Source organism: Mandrillus leucophaeus, unplaced genomic scaffold (assembly GCF_000951045.1).
Source record: "Mandrillus leucophaeus isolate KB7577 unplaced genomic scaffold, Mleu.le_1.0 Scaffold366, whole genome shotgun sequence".
Taxonomy (NCBI): domain Eukaryota; kingdom Metazoa; phylum Chordata; class Mammalia; order Primates; family Cercopithecidae; genus Mandrillus; species Mandrillus leucophaeus.
Window position 1 is genome coordinate 667,257 of NW_012103876.1, and position 20,645 is coordinate 687,901.

The 20,645-nt window shown below is 40.9% G+C and overlaps 1 protein-coding gene across 2 annotated transcripts in view; it reads right to left on the reverse strand.

The window, feature by feature from the left end:
* NSD1 (nuclear receptor binding SET domain protein 1) overlaps window positions 1–20,645 on the reverse strand; it is a 186,947-nt gene that overhangs the window by 38,775 nt on the left and 127,527 nt on the right. For both annotated transcript variants that reach the window (XM_011989976.1, XM_011989977.1), the window contains 6 exons: window positions 17,919–17,994; window positions 15,628–15,746; window positions 14,070–14,213; window positions 10,303–10,426; window positions 4,799–4,999; window positions 2,131–2,310 (listed from right to left, as the gene is read on the reverse strand). In XM_011989976.1, coding sequence (XP_011845366.1) covers window positions 2,131–2,310; window positions 4,799–4,999; window positions 10,303–10,426; window positions 14,070–14,213; window positions 15,628–15,746; window positions 17,919–17,994 — 844 coding nt within the window. The remainder of the gene's footprint in view (window positions 1–2,130; window positions 2,311–4,798; window positions 5,000–10,302; window positions 10,427–14,069; window positions 14,214–15,627; window positions 15,747–17,918; window positions 17,995–20,645) is intronic.

Genomic DNA, 20,645 nt, shown 5'->3' on the forward strand with positions numbered 1-20,645 from the left:
ACCACCGTGTTCAGCTTCTTTAGTGATATCTTAAGAAAGAGGAAAGAAAAAGAAAGTATTGTTTTCTTGGAGAAAGTCATCTTGCAGGGAAAGTGGGTAATAACAAAGATAATTTTTAGAAGAAAATCAAACAAAATGAGGCAGGCTGTGGAAAAAGTCAGCCCTACAGAGAATTAAAAATGAGACGAGAGACCATTTAAACTTATTTTCTCACTGTGCAAGGGTTTTAATCATATCTTTTCATTTAATTGATGCTATGTGATAAATATGACTGTGTGATAGGGAATAGAGCCTATATTTTATAAACAAGCAAACCAAGACTTAGTAAAGCAATTTGACTAAAGAGACAAGCCAGAATTCAAACTTGGACTTCGAGATTCGAAGTATAATGCTCATTCTATTACATATATTGACTCTTTATAAAATTAGTCCCTCAGAATGTTCAGAGCCAGCCAGGTTTTCAGGAAATTGTATAATTAATAAGTAGATAATAAAAAAATTATTTCCAAGTAACTACTAAATCAACAAACTAAAATCTCAAAATAAAAGAGAAAACTGAAGAACTGGTGCCACCCTCATCACCAGAAGATAGTGGAGCAAAGTCCACGAGGAACCTAGAAAAATACCATTACAAAATACCAATACCATTACCACAAACTTAGAAAAGTATCATTTACCTTTGTACTAGATATCCTTCTAGTACAAAGGCAAATGATGCCTCAAAGCAGAGAAATGAGTACCTGTGGGCTCACAAAAGTTCAGACAACCAAGAGAAAAACTGAAATAAGGAATTCAGAACTTTAACTAGTTAACATACTGGTGATGAGTGCTAAAATCTTCCATTTAACTAGCAAAAATCAAGTTGTCACGGATGATAAGCATAGAAAAGAAAGTATGTGAAAGGTTAACACTAACTCTGTTCTAAAAAACAACTATTTTAAAAATGAATAAAATGGCTGGGCAAACTGGCTCACGCCTGCAATCCTAGCACTTTTGGGAAGCCGAGAAGAATGGATCAACTGAGGTCAGAAGTTAGAGACCAGCCTGGCCAACATGGTGAAACCCCAACTCCACCAAAAAAAAAAAAAAAAAAATTGTGGGGCACAATGTTGGGCGCCTGTAATCCCAGCTACTCAGGAGGCTGAGGCAGGAGAATTGCTTGAACCAGTGGGGGCGGGGCAGGGAGCAGCGTGGGGGCAGGGGTTGCAGTGAGCAGAGATTGCACCACTTCACTCCAGCCTGGGCAAAAGAGCGAAGAATAAAATATACAGAAAATTTATCTTTCTTCTACGTGATCTTTTAAGAACTAATATTCCTTACAAAGAGAAAATATATAACTAAAGTTCACAAATCCCTTCACTTTTTCCATCACGTTCACTCTTTTTCTATTAATTTGCATAAAATTGCTTGTTAAAACACAATTACATGATAATACTATTTTCAAGAATTGTTTCTATCTAGGTATCTGACCTATCTGCTGACATGCATGAATGTCTGGAGTAATGCCACTTAATATTAAGAATGATTTTTTTTTTCTGGTGGTGGAATTAAGTGAGTTTTTGTCTTTACTGCTTCAATTGTTTATCATTTTAACAAAACTCAAGTCATTATTCAAAATAAGAAAAATAAAACCTCTCCCCATTGGGCAACAAAGCCAAGTTTTAAAAGTTCTGCTGGACAGGCGCAGTTCAGCACTCTGGGAGGCCGAGGCGGGCGGATCACTTGAGGTCAGGAGTTTGAGATCAGCCTGGCCAACACGGTAAAACCCTGTCTCTACTAAAAATACAAAAAATTCGTCAGGCGTGGTGGCGGGCACCTGTAATCCCAGCTACTCAGGAGGCTGAGGCAGGAGAATTGCTTGAATGTGGGAGGTGGAGGTTGCAGTGAGCTGAGATTGTGCCACAGCACTCCAGCTTGGGCAACAGAGTGAAATGCTGTCTCAAAAAAATAAAAAAACAAGTTCTGCTATATAATCATTAATTTGGGACATCATTTCCTTAATGGCAGATGAATAGTATCATTTCTAATATTGTTTCCAGTGGCAATATGATGAAAAGTATTTTTGTTCCAATTAAAACATTGATTTAATCCCTTTTTAGACTACAAATAGAGGAAGAAGTGATTTCTTACCTTCTGAGCACACAAAGCACCAGCTAACATTAACATGCTCATGATTTCGGCAGCCTCGCCTAGGGGTAAAGTGATTAGGGCAGATGATACTATTAGATGCAAGGATCTTTGACCCAGCAGCCAGGCAAAAGTCATTGGCGTGGTATGCCACAGGACAGCGGACACAGCGCATCAATCGACCTAAAGCAGGAAAATCAGGGACAAGCAAAAGAAAAACAAAAATATTAAATATAAAAAGAATGTGAGTTATTCAAGTCTATTTGTTAGCATTGAAAAAATGTCACAAATAGAAGGAATGACCACTAAGATGATGGATCTTAAACATTTGATCCATCAAGAAAACTCAGATGGGAGCTATGTGATAAGTCTCCAAAAGGAACCAAATCCCATAACTGTCAGTGAGCCTGCTTCAACAAGGGAAAGCCCAACTCAAACCACTGTCCTGACAGCTAGGAAATCAGCCCCAGAATAAACAGGGAGAGGGGAGAGAACAATAATGCTTGCCTGGAACTCTGTGATTCTTAAAGCCTTTCAAGTGAACGAACCTCTCTACCATCTCCAGAGGAAATACATCCCCTCAAATACTTCATCTATTATAAACCATCACCGAACCACCACCAAAACCTCTAATGCAATCTGTAACAACAATTAAAAATAAGAAAGTAGCCAACAGTTAAACTGCAACTCTTTTCATTTTTCTTTGTATTAATAAAGACATGGGGTTTCCCTGTGTTGCCAAGGCTGGACGTGACCTCAAAGTCTGTGTGCTCAAACAGTCCTCCCACTTTCTGCTTTACCTTCCCAAGAAGCTGGAACTACAGGTGTACACCATCATATTCATCGAAACTGCAATTTTGATCCAACAAGTTAAATTACTTATGAGACCCATAAGGCCAGGAAATAATCCTAAAAAAAGTACTGACAGTCTGATTAAAAGAAACATCAACACTGCTAAATTTTGCCTCCTTAATCCTCTATAGAAAAAGTTAAGGCTCTTTTGGCACACATGAATTTACCAGCAGAGATACAGTATTGGGTTTTTCCAGGCGCGGTGGCTCACACCTGTAATCCCAGCACTTTGGAAGGCCAAGTCAGGCAGATCACCTGAGGTCAGGGGTTCCAGAACAGTCTGGACAACATGGCGAAACCCCGTCTATACTAAAATTATAAAAAGTAGCAGGGAGTGGTGGCAAGCACCTGTAATCCAAGCTACTCCAGGGGCTGAGGCATGAGAATCTCTTGAACCACTGGGAGGTGGACATTGCAGTGAGTTGAGATCACACTGGGCAACAGAGCGAGACTTCCTGTTTTAAAACAAAACAAAACAAACAAAAAACAAAAACACGCTGGGCGAGGTGGCTCATGCCTATAATCCCAGCACTTTGGGAGGCCGAGGCAGGCAGATTACCTGAGGTCAGGAGTTCGAGACCAGACTGACCAATATGATGAAACCCTGTCTCTACTAAAAATACAAAAATTAGCTGGGCATGGTGGCATGTTCCTGTAATCCCAGCTAGTCAGGAGGCTGAGACAGGAGAATCATTTGAACCCGGGAGGTGAGGTTGCAGTGAGCGAAGATCGTGCCATTGCACTCCAGGTTGGGCAACAAAAGTGAAATTCCATCTCAAAAAAAACAAACAACAACAGCAACAAAAACAAACACCGTGTCTTACCAAAGAGAACACATTTCAAAACTCAAGTTTACCTATATGCACAGACAGTTTTGGAAAACTCAGGTTTCACCTTAACTATGAAGCAGAAGAAATTTCTAGGACAAGAGTTTTCATTTAAAAAAAAAAAAAATGAACCCCCAATCCTGCCTTGACGTGCATTTCTGAATGATATCACATATAGAAACCAGAGATATAAAAATGGCCCAAGGGGGTCGGGCGTGGTGGCTCACGCCTGTAATGCCAGCACTTTGGGAGGCTGAGGTGGGTGGATCACGAGATCAGGAGATCAAGACCGGGCAAGAGAGCAAGACTCCGTCTCAAAAAAAAAAAAAAAGCCCAGGGGAAGACTACACTCTGGTTTTCTAATCAATTAGGGAGAAGAGGACGTGCAGCTGAACACTTTCTCAAACTACATTTCATATGAAATCCAAATATTCAATACCCTACGACATAACCACATTGTGTTCTGTGGAGCCCTGGCACTGCCTGGCTGCTGAACTAGTTCATTATGTCCCTCTTCTCTCCCAAATACAATGTTCGTAATCTCTCTGATAAAACCTAGAGAGATACCATAAAGTGACATGATGGATTCCATTTGAAAATATCTGTTGCCGGCCAGGTGTGGTGGCTCACGCCTGTAATCTCAGCACTTTGGGAGGCCGAGGTGGGTGGATCATGAGGTCAGGAGATCTAGACCATCCTAGCTAACACGGTGAAACCCTGTCTCTACTAAAAATACAAAAATTTAGCCAGGCATGGTGGTGGGCACCTGTAGTCCCAGCTACTCAGGAGGCTGAGGCAGGAGAATGGCGTGAACCCAGGAGGTGGAGCTTGCAGTGAGTTGAGATCACGCCACTGCACTCCAGCCTGGGCAACAGAGCGAGACTCCGTCTCAAAAAAAAAAAAAAAAAAAAAGAAAGAAAGAAAAAGAAAATATCTGTTGCCAGTGAAACTGAGGTTTTACAGTTAGAGTGGTCCACATGAGAAATCCATACCTTTAGATGCAGAAACATTGGCTGGATTAGCAGCATGACAGGTTATACAGATGTGGAGGGAGCACCGGAAGCCCTTGTTCTGCATAACAGTGGGTGGGTACTTCTGGACACACTCTTCATGGTAAAACTTTCCACACAAGGGTAGAAGGCACCTTTTAACATCTTCCCCACTCTGCTTACATACAAAACAGGTATGGATTCCTGAGAAACCAAAAGAAGATAAATTAATAAGAATTCAAGAATCTACCAAATGCTAAACCATTAGCTGAAAAGTTTGTAAGAAATTTTATAATGGACTGATAGGGCTGACATCATCTGACCCCACTGTAACAATCTTAGTATTATTATAAATGAACTATCTGATAATACACACTCCCTGATGTGATACAACAGATAGTACACGTTGTCTACAGAAAATGTTTGCCGCTGGCACCCCCGCCAAAAAAAGAAAAAACTCAAACCTAATCCAGCCCCTGGACTAACTACAAGTTTACAAGAAATATGGATGATAGAGGAACAAGTTAAGGGGATACCTCCCAGGAGGCAACCAACAAAATATAAGTTGGGCTGGGCGAGGAGGCTCATGCCTATAATCCCAGCACTCTGGGAGGCCGTGGTGAGTGGCTGGCTTGATTCCAGGAGGTCAAGACCAGCCCAGGCAACATGGCGAAACTCCATCTCTACTAAACATACAAAAATTAGCTGGGCGTGGTGGTGCATGCCCGTGGTCCCAGCTACTTAAGAGGCTGACACAGGAGGATCACTTGAGCCTGGAAAATGGAGATTGACTGAGCTGAGATCACACCAATAGACTCCAGCCTGGGTGACAGAGCGAGACCCTGCCTCAAAAAAAAAATAAAAATAAAAAAAAGGTGTGGGGGCAGTATTGTTATAGATAAGTAGAAACTAAAGAGATGTATAGGCTGGGCGCGGTGGCTCACGCCTGTAATCCCAGCACTTTGGGAGGCCGAGGCGGGCGGATCACGAGGTCAGGAGATTGAGACCATCCTGGCTAACACGGTGAAACCCCGTCTCTACTAAAAATGCAAAAAATTAGCCGGGCGTGGCAGCGGGCGCCTGTAGTCCCAGCTACTTGGGAGGCTGAGGCAGGAGAATGGTGTGAACCCAGGAGGCGGAGCTTGCAGTGAGCCGAGATCGTGCCACTGCACTCCAGCCTGGGCGACTGAGTAAGACTCCGTCTCAAAAAAAAAAAAAAAAAGAGATGTATAAAAAAGTTTACACTACAGGAAATCACCCGACATACAATGCTGGTAATCTCCCTAAGAAAACCTACAGAGAAGCTTTTGGCCTCTCTCTGGATCTAGATCTTGATTCAAAACATAATAAAAAGACATCCCTGAGACAAATGAGAAAATTTGAAAATGAACTGGCTGGTAGATGACACAAATAAGTTATCATATATTCTTGCTATACATTAGATGTTGTATCTGTTAGAAACCCTTTGAAATATATGGAGAAAATGAGACAGAAGTTGATAACTATTGAAATTAACTGAATACATGGAGATTCTTTACATTGTTCTACTCTGGTGTATGTCTTAAGATTTTTGTAATAAAAAGTCAAAACCAGGCTAGAAGTTCAAGACTAGCCTGGGGAACATAGTGAGACACCTTCTCTACTAGAAATACAAAACAATTAGCTGAGTGTGGTGGCAGGTGCCTATAATCCCAACTACCACAGAGGCCGAGACACGAAATCTCTTGAAACTGGGAGGTGGAGGTTGCAGTGGGCTGAGCTCGCACCACCGTACTCCAGCCTGGGCCACAGGAGGAGACTCTGTCTCAGAAAAAATAAAATAAAATAATAAAAACATAAAACACAGACCTCTATCTCTCTGTAAGATGCAGTGCAACATAAGAAAAAGAGCCTAAGCTTGACAGGCAAACAGACCTCAACATGAATCCTCCTGCAGGCAATTGCTGGAAATGGAAGCTCATTCAAATCACCCATTTTATCTATAAACACTGAGAACATCCAGCAAATAAATATTTTAAGAAATATTAAACAGGCAAAACCCTACCTGATGCTGAATAACTGGTAGCTTTTTTTTTTTTTTTTTTGGTGACTCAATCTCCCTCTGTCGCCCAGGATGGAGTGCAGTGGCATGATGTCAGCTCACTGCAACCTCCACCTCCTGGGATCAAGTGATTCTTGTGCCTCAGCCTCCCAAGTACATGAGATTACAGGCACCCACGACCATGACTGGCTAATTTTTGTATTTTTAGTAGAGACGAGGTTTCGCCACGTTGGCCAGGCTGGTCTCAAACTTCTGACTTTAAATAATCCACCCACCTTAGCCTCCCAAAGTGCTGGGATTACAGGAGTGGTAGCTATTATTAAACCTGAGCAATCTAAACAATGATGTGATCACCCTATTGCAGGAAAATAGGGTAAGCCAAGAGCACTAATAAATGATTCCCATTTCTTACACTATACCAAAACTGGTAAAACTTCCTACTCTCAAAGATAATAACTTTCCTAGGAAAAAAGGGAAACAAAACCACAAATTTAAAAAACCAAAAATAAAAAAATTATATCTTCTCTATACCTCATGTCATATGCAAAAATTAATACAAAATAGATCATAGACCTAATAGTGAAATGTAAAACTAAAAAATTCTATGAAGAAAACATAGAACTAAAAATCTTTGTGACACTGGCCGGGCACAGCGGCTCACACCTGTAATCCCAGCACTTTGGGAGTTTGGGAGGCCAAGGTGGGTGGATTATCTGAGATCAGGAGTTTGAGAACAGCCTGGCCAACATGGTGAAACCTTGTCTCTATTAAAAATGCAAAAATTAGCTGGGCATGGTGGCACATGCCTGGTATCCTGGCTACTAGGGAGACTGAGGCACAAGAATCACTTGAACCTGGGAGGTGGAGGTGGCAGTGAGTGACATCGTGCCACTGTACTCCGGCCTGGGTGACACAGTGAGACTCTGTTGCAGATTAAAAAGAAAAAACAAAACAAAACAAAAAAAACTTTGTGACACTAGGTTAAGCAAAACTTCTTAGCTATGACAGCAAATCACAGTCCATAAAAAGAACAAATTGATAAACTGGATTTAATAAAAATTAAGAACTATTAATCTTACAAACACATCATTAAGAAAATGAAAAAGTTGGCCAGGTGCAGTGGCATGTAATCCCAACACTTTGGGAGGCCAAGGCAAGTGGACCGCCTGAGGTTGGGAGTTTGAGACCAGCCTGACCAACAGGAGAAACCCCGTCTCTACTAAAAACACAAAAATTAGCTGGGTGTGGTGGCACATGCCTGTAATCCCAACTACTCGGGAGGCTGAGGCAGGAGAATTGCTTGAACCCAGGAGGAGGAGGTTGTAGTGAGCCGAGATTGCGCCATTGCACTCCAACCCGGGCGACAGTATGAGACTCCATCTCAAGAGAAAAAAAGAAAAAAGAAAATGGGGCCAGGAATTGTGTGTTAATGTTACACCTATAATCCCAACACTTTCATAGGCTGAACAAGGAGGACTGCTTAATCCCGGGAGTTCAAAACCAGCCCGGTAATGATGTAATAAAACCCTGTCTTTAAAAAAAAAATTAAAAATTTGCCAGGCATGTGGCAGGCACCTGTAGTCCCAGCTACTAAGGAGGCTGAGCCAGAAGGATTGCTTGAGCCTGGAAGGTTGAGGCTGCAGTGAGCCAGAATCATAGCACTGTACTCCAGCCTAGGCGACACAGAGAGACCCTGTCTCAAGGAAAAAAAAGAAAAATGGGAGGGGGAGGGAAGGGGCAGGGAGGGTACAAAGTGTTCAAAAACTTGAATGTTCTCAGCAGCTTTATTTATAATAACCAAAACAGGAAACAACCCAAATGTCTATCAACAGATGAATGGATCAACAACCAAGTAAATCCACACAACAAACTACTACTCAGTGATAAAAAGAAATGAACTACCAATACATACAACCTTACTGAATCTCAAAATAATAATGCGGAGTGATGATTTCACAGGTGCATACATATATACATACCAAAATTTATCAACTCATACACTTGAAATACGTGCAATTTTTTGCACTTCAATTCTGCCTTAATAGAGCTGTTTTACACATTCAAACTGATTTTCCTCTTGACCCTATAATATCCTCCCTTTAGGTACTGTCTTCCTTTCTGCTGAAGTCAAGTTTCTTCAAGAAGTTATATATACGGCTATCCACTCACCCTTCAATCTAGTGTAATGAGACATCCTCTGGCAAAAATTGAGGCATTTTCTCACTGCCACATACAAAATCCTCTCTTCAATCCAGAACCTCCTTAGTGTCTTTGCTACATCTGCCCCTACAGGTAACACCTGACTCCTGTGGCTTCAGAGATATTGACTAGCTCCTCCTCTCCTTCCAGTAACTGGTTATAAGAGCATATGTGCCCAGGTAGTGTCACTGACCATTATCTTATCCTAATGACACTTTTTCTTTGGGAAGTATGATCCATATGTGCAGCTTCAATGACTTACAGGCATAAGATCTATACCCCAGCCCTGAGTTCTTCACTGTTTACATGCTGTAACATCTACATATCATGCTTAAAAAAAAGAGAGAGAGAGAGAGAGAGAGAGTGAGAGAACACTTTCCAGCCTGGGCAACATAGTTAAGACCCCCATCTCAATAAAAAATAAAAAAATATTACCCATGCATGGTGGCAAGTGGCTGTAGTCCCAGCTACTTGGGAAGCTGATTGCTTGAGCCCAGGAGCTCAAGACTACAATGAGCTACGATCACGCCACTGCACTCCAACCTGGACAAGACCTCATCTCTTATTTAAAAACAAAAAAAAAAGAACACTTTACTTAGCACAGCTTTATGAAGTGCTTTACCAGCTGGTCTCAGCTGACTATCCCTATTTTCTAATCCAATCTAAGCATTATAACTCACAAATAATCTTTTAACTTTTTTAGTAAATATTTTTATTGATGTATGATGTACACACCGTAAAGTACACACATCCTAAGAGTATAGTTGATGAAGTAAACATGCTCATGTAATCACTATGCAGATTAAGAAATATAAAACATTACCAGTAACCAAGAAGCCCTCATAGTTACTGTCTATGCCTCTTAACTAAAATATCCTAAACTCTAAACATATTGGCTTGTATTCTATATTCCCCAAATGTTTTACACATTTTCATTACTGGACCTTCTGCCCTTCCCCTCCCGACACCAATTTCTCTTTCTCTCTTACAGCTAAACACAGATATCTTCCTCTATGGCATTAGCTCATCTTTGCTTACATTACACTCTGAATGTATCACCAATACAATGCTTTTTGCGCTATATTATGCTACCCATTTATTATTCACTTGGTAGCTTTTCTGAAAGCAGTGACTCCACAGCACCATTTCTATATCTGTAACAACTAGCCCAGTGTTGCCACAAAATAGTGTCTCCAATAAATGTCTTTCCTGAAAAACTTAAAATTCAAACTTTCTTTGGAGGAAGACCATTCGATATCTACTTTACCTGTGCGACATTCATTGCAGATAAATTTTCCTCTTGGCATCTCAGTCAATCCAAGGCACTCCAGGTGGAAAGCCCCGCAGCACTGAGCCTCACATAACAGCAGCTCACCCAATTTTTCACAATTCTGTTAAGAGAAAGAAAACATCTATCTGTTTTTCCACGTTTGAGAATCAAGGGTAAAACCAGTGTCAGTGGGTTAAAGTAAACAAAGGTTAAAAGTGGCAGAAAATGAGGTGAGAAAGAGGCAAGGGCCTGTAGTTGTAGATTTTATTCTAGTTAAAAAGGTGTACCATTGGAGAACTTTACCAAAGGAAAGCTAAAATCAGGTATTCATTTTTAAAAAGGATGTTCTGACTGCTACATGGAAAATGAGTTCAAGAGTCAAAAGGTCAGAAAAGAGCATAGAGATAAACCAGAAAGCTACTGAATGGTTCAAGCAACTGACACTGGCTAGCTAGACTTGGGCCATAAAGTTCCAAAAGAGCTCCCACCAAGGTCTAAACAGCCCTTTTGGGACACACCTAGAACCATCCCAGAGAGAGATCATTTTTCTGAAATAATCTCAGCTAAGATAGGGCCTCACTTAAGACAGGGGCTTAGGAAATAAAACAATGTAAGATTTATGATTTTTTTTTTTTTTTTTTTTGAGACAGAGTCTTGCTCTGTCGCCCACGAGGGAGCACAATGGCGCAATCTTGGCTCACTGCCACCTGTGCTGCCCGGGGTTCAACTGATTCTCCTGCCTCAGCCTCCCGAGTAGCTGGGATTAGAGGCATGCGCCACCACGCCTGGCTAATTTTTATATTTCTAGTAGAGATGGGGTTTCACCATGTTGGCCAGGCTGGTCTGAAACTCCTGACGTCGTGGTCCACCCACCTTGGCCTCCCAAAGTGCTGGGATTACAGGTGTGAGCCACCGCACCCAGCCCAAATATTTTTTAAAGCCATGTACTACTATGAAAAGCAAACAAGGGGAAAGGTGACTAAGTTTTAGCTTCAAAAACTCATAGAAACAGAATAGGTCTTGATCACTTAAGAATTAAAGGTTAAATAAAAAACTAACTAGGACAGCTTTAGGGAGAAAGGTTAGAAAGGTAGCCTGGAATTGATAGGGGACCCCAGGGACTTTATCAACCTATAGTCTGAGCTATCTTCAAACGTCTGATTCCCATTATCTACTATTCACATGTAAAAACTGAAAAATAGTATTATATATTATACTTTGCATATTCAGAGCACCAATAACATGTTTTTATATATAGTAAAAAAAATTGACCTTCAGCACTTAAATAGGAAAACGTTAATTACAATGTGAATAAGAAACAAAAGTTTCGCATTAACTAAATGTTATAGACTAATTTTCAACTGGGATAACCACGTAATTTATCTTTCAAACTGGGACACTTGAGAGTGAAAGGAAGAGCTATTAATAAATTATGACAGCACAAGGGACCTACACAAAGACTGATCCAGACAAGCCAGGACCATAGGGTCACCTTACCTTTAATCTTTTCATTAAATGATCTTTGTAAAATGTGTTTACACTCTGACTTGTCTCACTAAGTAAATAATGAGCGTAACTGTTTTTGAGGATTAACACTGTTGTTTGGGATCTGGTCCAAGTATGTAATAGTGAAGATAATAGGCAAAGAAACTGGATTGAAATTACATTGGCGGCCGGGCGCGGTGGCTCAAGCCTGTAATCCCAGCACTTTGGGGGGCCGAGATGGGCGGATCACAAAGTCAGGAGATCGAGACCATACTGGCTAACCCAGTGAAACCCTGTCTCTACTAAAAAATACAAAAAACTAGCTGGGCGTGATGGCGGCGCCGGTAGTCCCAGCTGCTCGGGAGGCTGAGGCAGGAGAATGGCGTAAACCCGGGAGGCGGAGCTTGCAGTGAGCTGAGATCCCGCCACTGCACTCCAGCCTGGGCGACAGAGACTCCGTCTCAAAAAAAAAAAAAAAAAAGAAATTATATTGGCAACAATAACATTTTCTGGCCTGAGTTTACTTTTTTAGAGATCTCAACTTATTTATCTATTGCTATTTATTATTTGTGAGATAGGGTCTCTCTCAGTCACCCAGATGGGAGTGCACTGGCATAACCATGGCTCACTAAAGCCTCTACCTCCCTGGCTTCAGGTGATCCAATGACCTCAGCCTCCCCAGCAAGGGAAATACAGGCACACACTGTCACGTCTGGCTAATTTTTGTATTTTTGGCAGAGACAGGGTTTTACCATGTTGCCCAGGCTGGTCTCAAATTCCTGGGCTCAAATGATCCACCCACATCAGCCTTCCAAAGTGCTGAGATTAGTGCTGTGCTCGGCCTATGGTTTCAGTTTAAAAAAGAAGAACTGGCCAGGGTGGTAGCTCACGCCTGTAATCCCAGCACAAGGTCAGGAGATCGAGACCATCCTGGCCAACACGGTGAAACCTCGTCTCTGCTAAAAAATACAAAAAATTGGCCAGGCATTATGGTGGGCACCTGTAATCCCAGCTACTCAGGAGGTTGAAGCAGGAGAATGGCGTGAACCCAAGAGGCAGAGCTTGCAGTGAGCAGAGATCACGCCACTGCACTCCAGCATGGGCGATGGAGCGAGACTCGGTCTCAAAAATAAATAAATAAATAAATAAATAAATAAATAAATAAATAAATAAAGAACTAATATCCTCAAGTTTTTGTTTACTTAAAAGAAAAGTCTGTAATCTTGACCTCTTGGGCTACAGGTATGAGCCACTGCAGCTGGCTAATTTTTTTAAAAAGATAAATTTTTTTTCAATAGAGACAGGGGTCTCACTATATTGCCCAGGCTGGTCTAGAACTCCTGGCCTCAAGCAATCCTGCTGCCTCGGCTTCCAAAAGCACTGTGATTATAGGTGTGAGCCACTGCACATCACCTATCTTCAAGTTTTTATACACCAAATTTTAAGAATTACATAGGTAAATCAAGACCATTAAAAAAAAATACTCAAATGGTCACTGACTCTACTCACAAAGACTAAAAGTCTCTTTAACAATAAAGTGGAATCCCCTATCTCACAGAAAGGCAATCCAACACAATGGTGAAGACTCTAAACCAACCAAGTCCAACAGAACTTAAAGGTTAGAAAAAAGGAGAGGGAGATTCTAAATTCAGACTGCTGAGGTTTAAATCCAGGGTTCACTGATGAATATAAGCAAGTTATTTATCCTCTCTGTAATTTAGTTTCCTCATCTGCAAAATGGGGATAATCACAGAACTCTACTTACGAGATTATTAGGATGACTAAATAATGTAATATTTACAAAGTGCTTGGAACAATACTTCATACACAGTAAATACTGTATAAATATTTATTAATTAAATAAAACAATATAGGTGGTAGGCTTTCTAAAGTCACCACATTAAAGGAAAAATATCTCAAAGCTAAAATTACCCTTGAAAAGTTCCTTACAAACCCAAAGATTCTGACACCATGAGAAGTACTGGAGAATTATATTTGAATAAGCAACCAGAGATTCGCATATTCCATCTCAGACTTGTTTCACGGCATATATTCCTTCATGGGCCTTAAGGGCAAGTGATTCACCAACACTAAACTATTTCTCCAAGTATCTTTCTTTGTGGGGAGAAAAAAGGGTCAAATCCTTAAAGAAAGTGACTCCACTGGGATCATCCAAAAGCACTGTTATTCTACCAAGAAACCATCACAAAGAGATGGAGTGGGTTTCCCTTTAAAGATGAACATGCAATGAATACACAAGTTGGCAAACATTTCTCTACCTGACAAACATTCTCCTTGAGTGCAGCTCCTCCACCGCGTTCACCCTGCATTTTTTTAGAGGCAGGCATCCCAGAATCGTGTTCCACACCTTCCTCAACAGTCTCCTTGGGGCTTGCGGCCGTCCTGTGAGGCATTAGTTCTCCCTTGCAAAGAAAAAATAATGTCCCACATCTGTATTATTGATGTCTCTTCCATTTGACCCCCTCCCTCTGGGCTGCTATTTGTCTAGCCATTAAGCACTTACAGATGTTCAGCCAATCACTCGGGCGGACTGCATGCAATGTTAGTTCTAACCCTGCTGTGATTGGGCGGGTAGTGGGCGCCTCATGCCCTGCCACTAACTGCTCTGAGGCTGTTTGTTCCACTGGAACTTTCTGAGCTGTTCCATTTTAAGGTTTCACTAAGGGAGAGAAAACATTCTTAAGTTTATTTGATTACTTATTTGTCCTTCCAAGATCAGTGTTTCCTAAATAATGCCCCTCTTGGGCATTCTATTCAAATTGTCCTGGAAAGAAACATTCTGCATCATAACGTGTGATGCTGACCTGACTTCTAACTCTCTTTTAACTTGAGTTGGAAACCCAGAGATAATATCAATGATTGCACTGATGCTTTGCAAGTAAATCGTTTTAAATCTTTTGTTTCCTGAAGGCCGATATTCATAAAAATTGTCCTAAGATTAAGTAGCTGATGGTCTCAAGAAATAAGCAAGTAAATCTCCCCGCTAATCACAGCAGTCTCAACTTGGTTTTTTTTTTTTCCAAATAGAGTCAAGGTCTCACTGTATTTCCCAGGTTGGTCTCGAAATCCTGTTCTCAAATGATCCTCCCACCTTAGCCTCCGAAAGAGCTGAGTGGCATGAGCCACAACACCCAGCCAGCAGTCTCAATTTTTTTCTTTTAAAACAGAGTCTCACTCTGTCACCTGGCTGGAGTACAGCGGCATGATTTCGGCTCACTGCAACCTCTGCCTCACGGGTTCACGTGATTCTTGTGCCTCTGCCTGATTAGCTGGAATTACAGGCGCACGCCACCACACTCAGCTAATTTTTATATTGTTAGTAGAGATGAGGTTTCACCATGTTGGCCAGGCTGGTCTCCAACTCTCAACCTCAATTTATCTTCTCGAACTCTCAACCTCAATTTATCTTTCCACCTCGGCCTCCCAAAGTGTTGGGATTACAGGAATGAGCGACGGCACCTGGCCAGTCTCAACTTTTATAGGGCAGTATCTAAGTTCCTTCAGATCATATATTGACTTGATATTCTGCTCTCTGGTTTTACAAGTTTACTTAACGATGAAACAATTATATACCTGATTGGACATCTACAGCATGGGATGTGATGATCTTTTAAAAAGACCATATTGACAGTTGCAATACATGCCTTGCCTCATTATTAGGATAAGGCTGTACTTTTCCTCCAAGATTCCTTATGGCCATCAGCCATTTCAGTAGAACAGTATTCTTAAGAAAACTCAAGGGAAAGAGGGACGTGGCCTCTGGTGTGAAAAGTAGCTTCTCTGTAGAAGGTGAAAAGATCAGGAACTGAGTATTACCTCTAAGCTTGGAATCTCTTTTGACGAGTCATCATTTTTCACTTTTTTACACTGCATCTTGGCTGCAGCATGCCTCTGTCGTTTTCGCTTCCTTGGTCTGTCAAATATCTTGGAAGTGCCTATGACAGGAAAATAGGTGTTATTTGCTGGCTAATAACACACATGTCCAAAATCTCTTATCTTATTGATAGAATAAAAACCAACCTTAAAACTCATTGAATTCTCTAGCTTTGTGGATTAGGAAAACGGGGGAAATAAGAATTGAGACTAACTCATGATGACATAACTAGATGGGAAATGGCTACATATATGTAACTTCTCCCTCATATAGATTAATAATAAGTGTACAGGTTATCACAGAAATTTTTAATTATATGATTGAAATGACAAATCTTGTAGTTCCTCAAAGGAATTAAATCCTATAGATGAAAGAGAAATGCTTTTTACTAGTCATGAAAAGATACCACTCCCTAGACTTCGAGATTGGAGACAATAATATAAATCACTATATGATTTATGGATTAAGGGCCAGGCACTGTGGCTCAAGCCTGTAATCCCAGCACTTTGGGAGGCTGAGGTCGGCAGATCACATGAGGTCAGGAGATCGAGACCATCCTGGCCAACATGGTGAAATCCTGTCTCTACTAAAAATACAAAATTAGCCAGGCATGGTGGTGCATGCCTGTAATCTCACTCAGAAGGCTGAGGCAGGAGAATCACTTGAAACCAGGAGGTAGAGGTTGCAGTGAGCCGAGATCGCGCTACTGCACTCTAGCCTGGATAACAAGAGCGAAACTCCATCTCAAAAAAAAAAAAAAAGAAGAAAAAAAAGGATTAAGATGGAGAGTTGAGGCCGGGCACAGTGGCTCATGCCTGTAATCCCAGCACTTTGGGAAGCCGAGGCGGGAGGATCATGAGGTCAGGAGATCGAGACCATCCTGGCCAACATGGTGAAACCCCATCTCTACTAAAATTACAAAACAAATTAGCCAGGTGTAGTGGAATGCACTTGTAGACCCAGCTACTCAGGAGGCTGAGGCAGGAAAATCGCTTGAACCCGGGAGGCGGAGACTACAGTGAGCCAAGATCACACCACTGTACTCCAGCCTGGGCGGCAGAGCCTGACTCTGTCTCAAACCAAAAAAAAAAAAAAAAAACCAGAGAGAGAAATTCTTCTAGTCCCTCCTGCACTTTCCATTAAACACATTTCAACAGTGTTATAGAAACATCAAGGGGAATCTAAGAGATATTTCTTAAAACATTCTAGGATATTTATGCTAGTTAACAATATGAAAGGTGGAGTTTTGAAGACTGCCTCAATGAGCTTTTTTGATTGCCTGATTGAGTTGGAGAAGCTCTGCCATCAAAACTGCTTCAGCCTAACACTAAAAGAAGAGATAGTATGATTACAACAGAAAGGTCTGAAATTCTCATAAGTTGGAACACTTACACAAAATTTATAATGGATAAAGTTCATGTTGTAGGTTTTATTTCAAAAATGAAATATAAAAATACAGGAAAAGAGCTGATGTTATTATTACTACTATTATTTTAAGAGACATGGTCTCTCACTGTTGCCCAGGCTCCAGTGCCTGGTGTGAGCAACAGCTTACTGTCGCCACAACCTCTCGGGCTCAAGGGATCTTCCCACATCAGCTTAACAAGTAGCTGTGACTATAGAAATACACCACCATGCCTAGCTAATTTTTTTTTTAATTGTAGATAGAGACAGGGTCTCACTAAGTGCCAAGCCTGGTCTGGATGGAACACCTGGCCTCAAGTGTTATCTTATCTTGGCCTCCCAAAACACTGGAATTGCAGTTGTGGACCACCATGATCGGCCTGGTATTATTTTGAAAGCAGCTTATTTTTAAATATTACAAGCAAATTGAGCAACCTATGGGATTACAATTGCCACATGGCTAAAATAAGCTAACATATTGCTAGATTTACTTGTTAGAAAATTTAATAATCGTAGGCCACACGAAATATAATATTCCCATGATACTCTTTGCTCATCTTCACATTTCTTCTATAAAACAGGAATACTACAGATAATAACCTAACTCTCTGTAATGCTTTAGCAAGATTACAGGTAGTATTCCTACTAAAAGCCCTGGTAGATGTTCAATTTATGAATATCTGTTTGAGGAAGCAGATTTTGGGCAAACCAGTTTTAAAACTTGTACCTCACTGGTCTGGTTTACACATGTAACAATTTTTATGGTTAACAGACAAAGCGCTTCAAACTTACTACTGCATTACATTTTTTAAATCTCAAAAATACTCACCTCCACCAAAATCTTTTGAATAAGATGTGGCACAAGATTCAGTTATGCCATTCTCCAGGTGACCAGTTTCATAGCACTACAAATAAGTGAAAACAACACCATTTACAGAGGAATGAAAAAATAAACCCTTTATTTTATATGCCAAAGTCTTAATTGTCAGCTGCCACGGATATTGAATTTTGACTTGTTTTAGCAATTAAAAACATCAACATGACCATAGTAAAGGGTTGAACAGAAACTTCAGGGGGAAAGGAATCAGATTTAAAAAGACTGGGCACGGTGGCTCACACCTGTAATACTAGCACTTTGGGAGGCTGGGGTGGATCACCTGAGGTTAGGAGTTCAAGACCAACCTGACCAACATGGAGAAACCCCGTCACTACTAAAAATACAAAATTAGTCAGGGGTGGTGGCACATGCCTGTAATCCCAGCTACTCAGGAGGCTGAGGCAGGAGAATTGCTTGAACTCGGGAGGCAGAGGTTGCGGTGAGCCAAGATTGCATCATTGCACTCCAGCCTGGGCAACAAAAGCAAGACTCCGTCTTTAAAAAAAAAATGTTCCAACAGACCTGTGAACACCACATACTCCTTAAGAAAAAATAAAGACTTGCCAGAAATTTCCAACATATAGACTAGATACACAATGCTTTCCGTGACTGAAGTGGAGAAAGAGAAGGGGTATGTACAGGCTCAATTTTATGGCAGTCCACCCTGTTCTTAAAATCCATCTTCCTGGCCGAGTGCAGTGGCTCATGCCTGTAATCTCAGCACTTTCGGAGGCCGAGGAGAGCAGATCGCCTGAGGTCAGGAATTTGAATCCAGCCTGGCCAACCACGGCCAACATGGTGAAACCCCATTTCTACTAAAAATACAAAATTTAGCTAGGTACAGTGGCTGGCACACGCCCGTAATCCCAGCTACTAGGGAGGCTGAGGCAGGAGAATTGTTTGAATCCGGGAGGCGGAGGTTGCCCTGAGCCAAGATCGCGCCACTGTACTACAGCCTGGGAGACAGAGCAAGTCTCAAAAAAAAAAAAAAAAAAAAAGAAGAAGAAAAATAATCCATCTTCCTACAATTGTATTCACAGCTATTAGATTTGACACAGACCTGTTTACTTGGTGAACTGTATATTAAACAGTTCTAAAATACTGAATGGCATGCCAACCTAAAATGACTTCAGATCAATCCAAATTAAAGCAACATTAAAACTCAAAACAAATACTCAACATCAGGAGTCTAATCAAGAGCCAAACATTTTATTCACCCACTACTAATACTTGTATGAATCAGTTCCATCCCAAGCAAATGTCTTTTCCTACAAGAATGATAATATTCTTCATCATAACTGTAAAACAACATTTAGTGGTTACAAAAAGTCAGTATAATAAAGGCCATTCTGGTCATGCATGGTGGCTCACGCCTGTAATCCCAGCACTTTGGGAGGCTGAGGCAGGCAGATCACCTGAGGTTGGGAGTTCGAGACCAGTCTGACTACTATGGAGAAACCCCGTCTCTACTAAAAATATAAAAAATTAGCTGAGCATAGAGGCACATCCCTGTAATCCCAGCTACTGGGGAGGCTGGGGTAGGAGAATTGCTTGAACCTGGGAGGCGGAGGTTGCAGTGAGCAGAGAATGCACCATTGCACTCCAGCTGGGGCAACAAGAGTGAAACTTTGTCTCAAATAAATAAATAAATAATAAAGACCATTCTTGCTGTAGAGTTCCTAATGTTCGGGACTTAAACAAGATAAAATACAGCTGTGAATTTCTGAATGCTCATTTTATCATATTAATAAACCATAAGACTGCAATTCTCCTCATGTTCTGTATATATCAGAAGTCTAACCATGTCAAGTAAAATGAATGGGCAAATGTTAGGTATCCAATTCAACAAAACGAGACTCCTAGACAAATCCACAAAATACATTTCCGTAATTTTTTTTAAAAATAGCAAACATTTTATTTAGATAACAAATTAGTTCACTGTTTAACAGTTACCCAAAAGCTGTGGAACAAAATAATTACAATGCTCCCCAAACTACAGTCAGAGAATAATGCCGGAAATATTCTCATTTCTATTATGATCAATTTTATAACTTAAAATAAAATTAACAGCACGCACACAAACACACACGCACACACACACAACAATCATACCATATGAATAAAAATCAAAGTGTTCTGTTTAGAATGAAAAAGACCAAAGACCTTCTTAGAGGATGTGACTAAGATGCTAGTAACTTACTTTGTGTATATAGTCTAGTGTGGATATACATTAAGCCAGAGTACCCTTAAAGCACTACCAGAACAGATCATTTCTCATTCTGTTTGACATACTGATTAATACACCTGTGACATACGGATTAATCCACCTGCAGACAGTGTGGTGGTGTGCCTGGTAAACTAAAATGGAACTGAATCATGGCTTTAGCCTTACGACAAAATATACCTCAGAGTAACCAGGACTTCAACAATGAAGTAGGCCAGGTCAGATGGCAGGATAGACTCCCAAACAGACAAGAGGACACTTTTCTCCAGAGTTTAGTGCTAGCCATAACCAATAATTCTGATTTTCTCTTGCTCTGGTCCCAAATTTAATGGCAACCCCCCTCCCCAAAAGTAAAAATTCAACAGTAACAAAGAGTTATTAAGTATAATTAATACTTCAAAGACACTGGGAATCTGAAGAGAGGGTGAGGATAAATATCAGGGAATTTTTTTTTT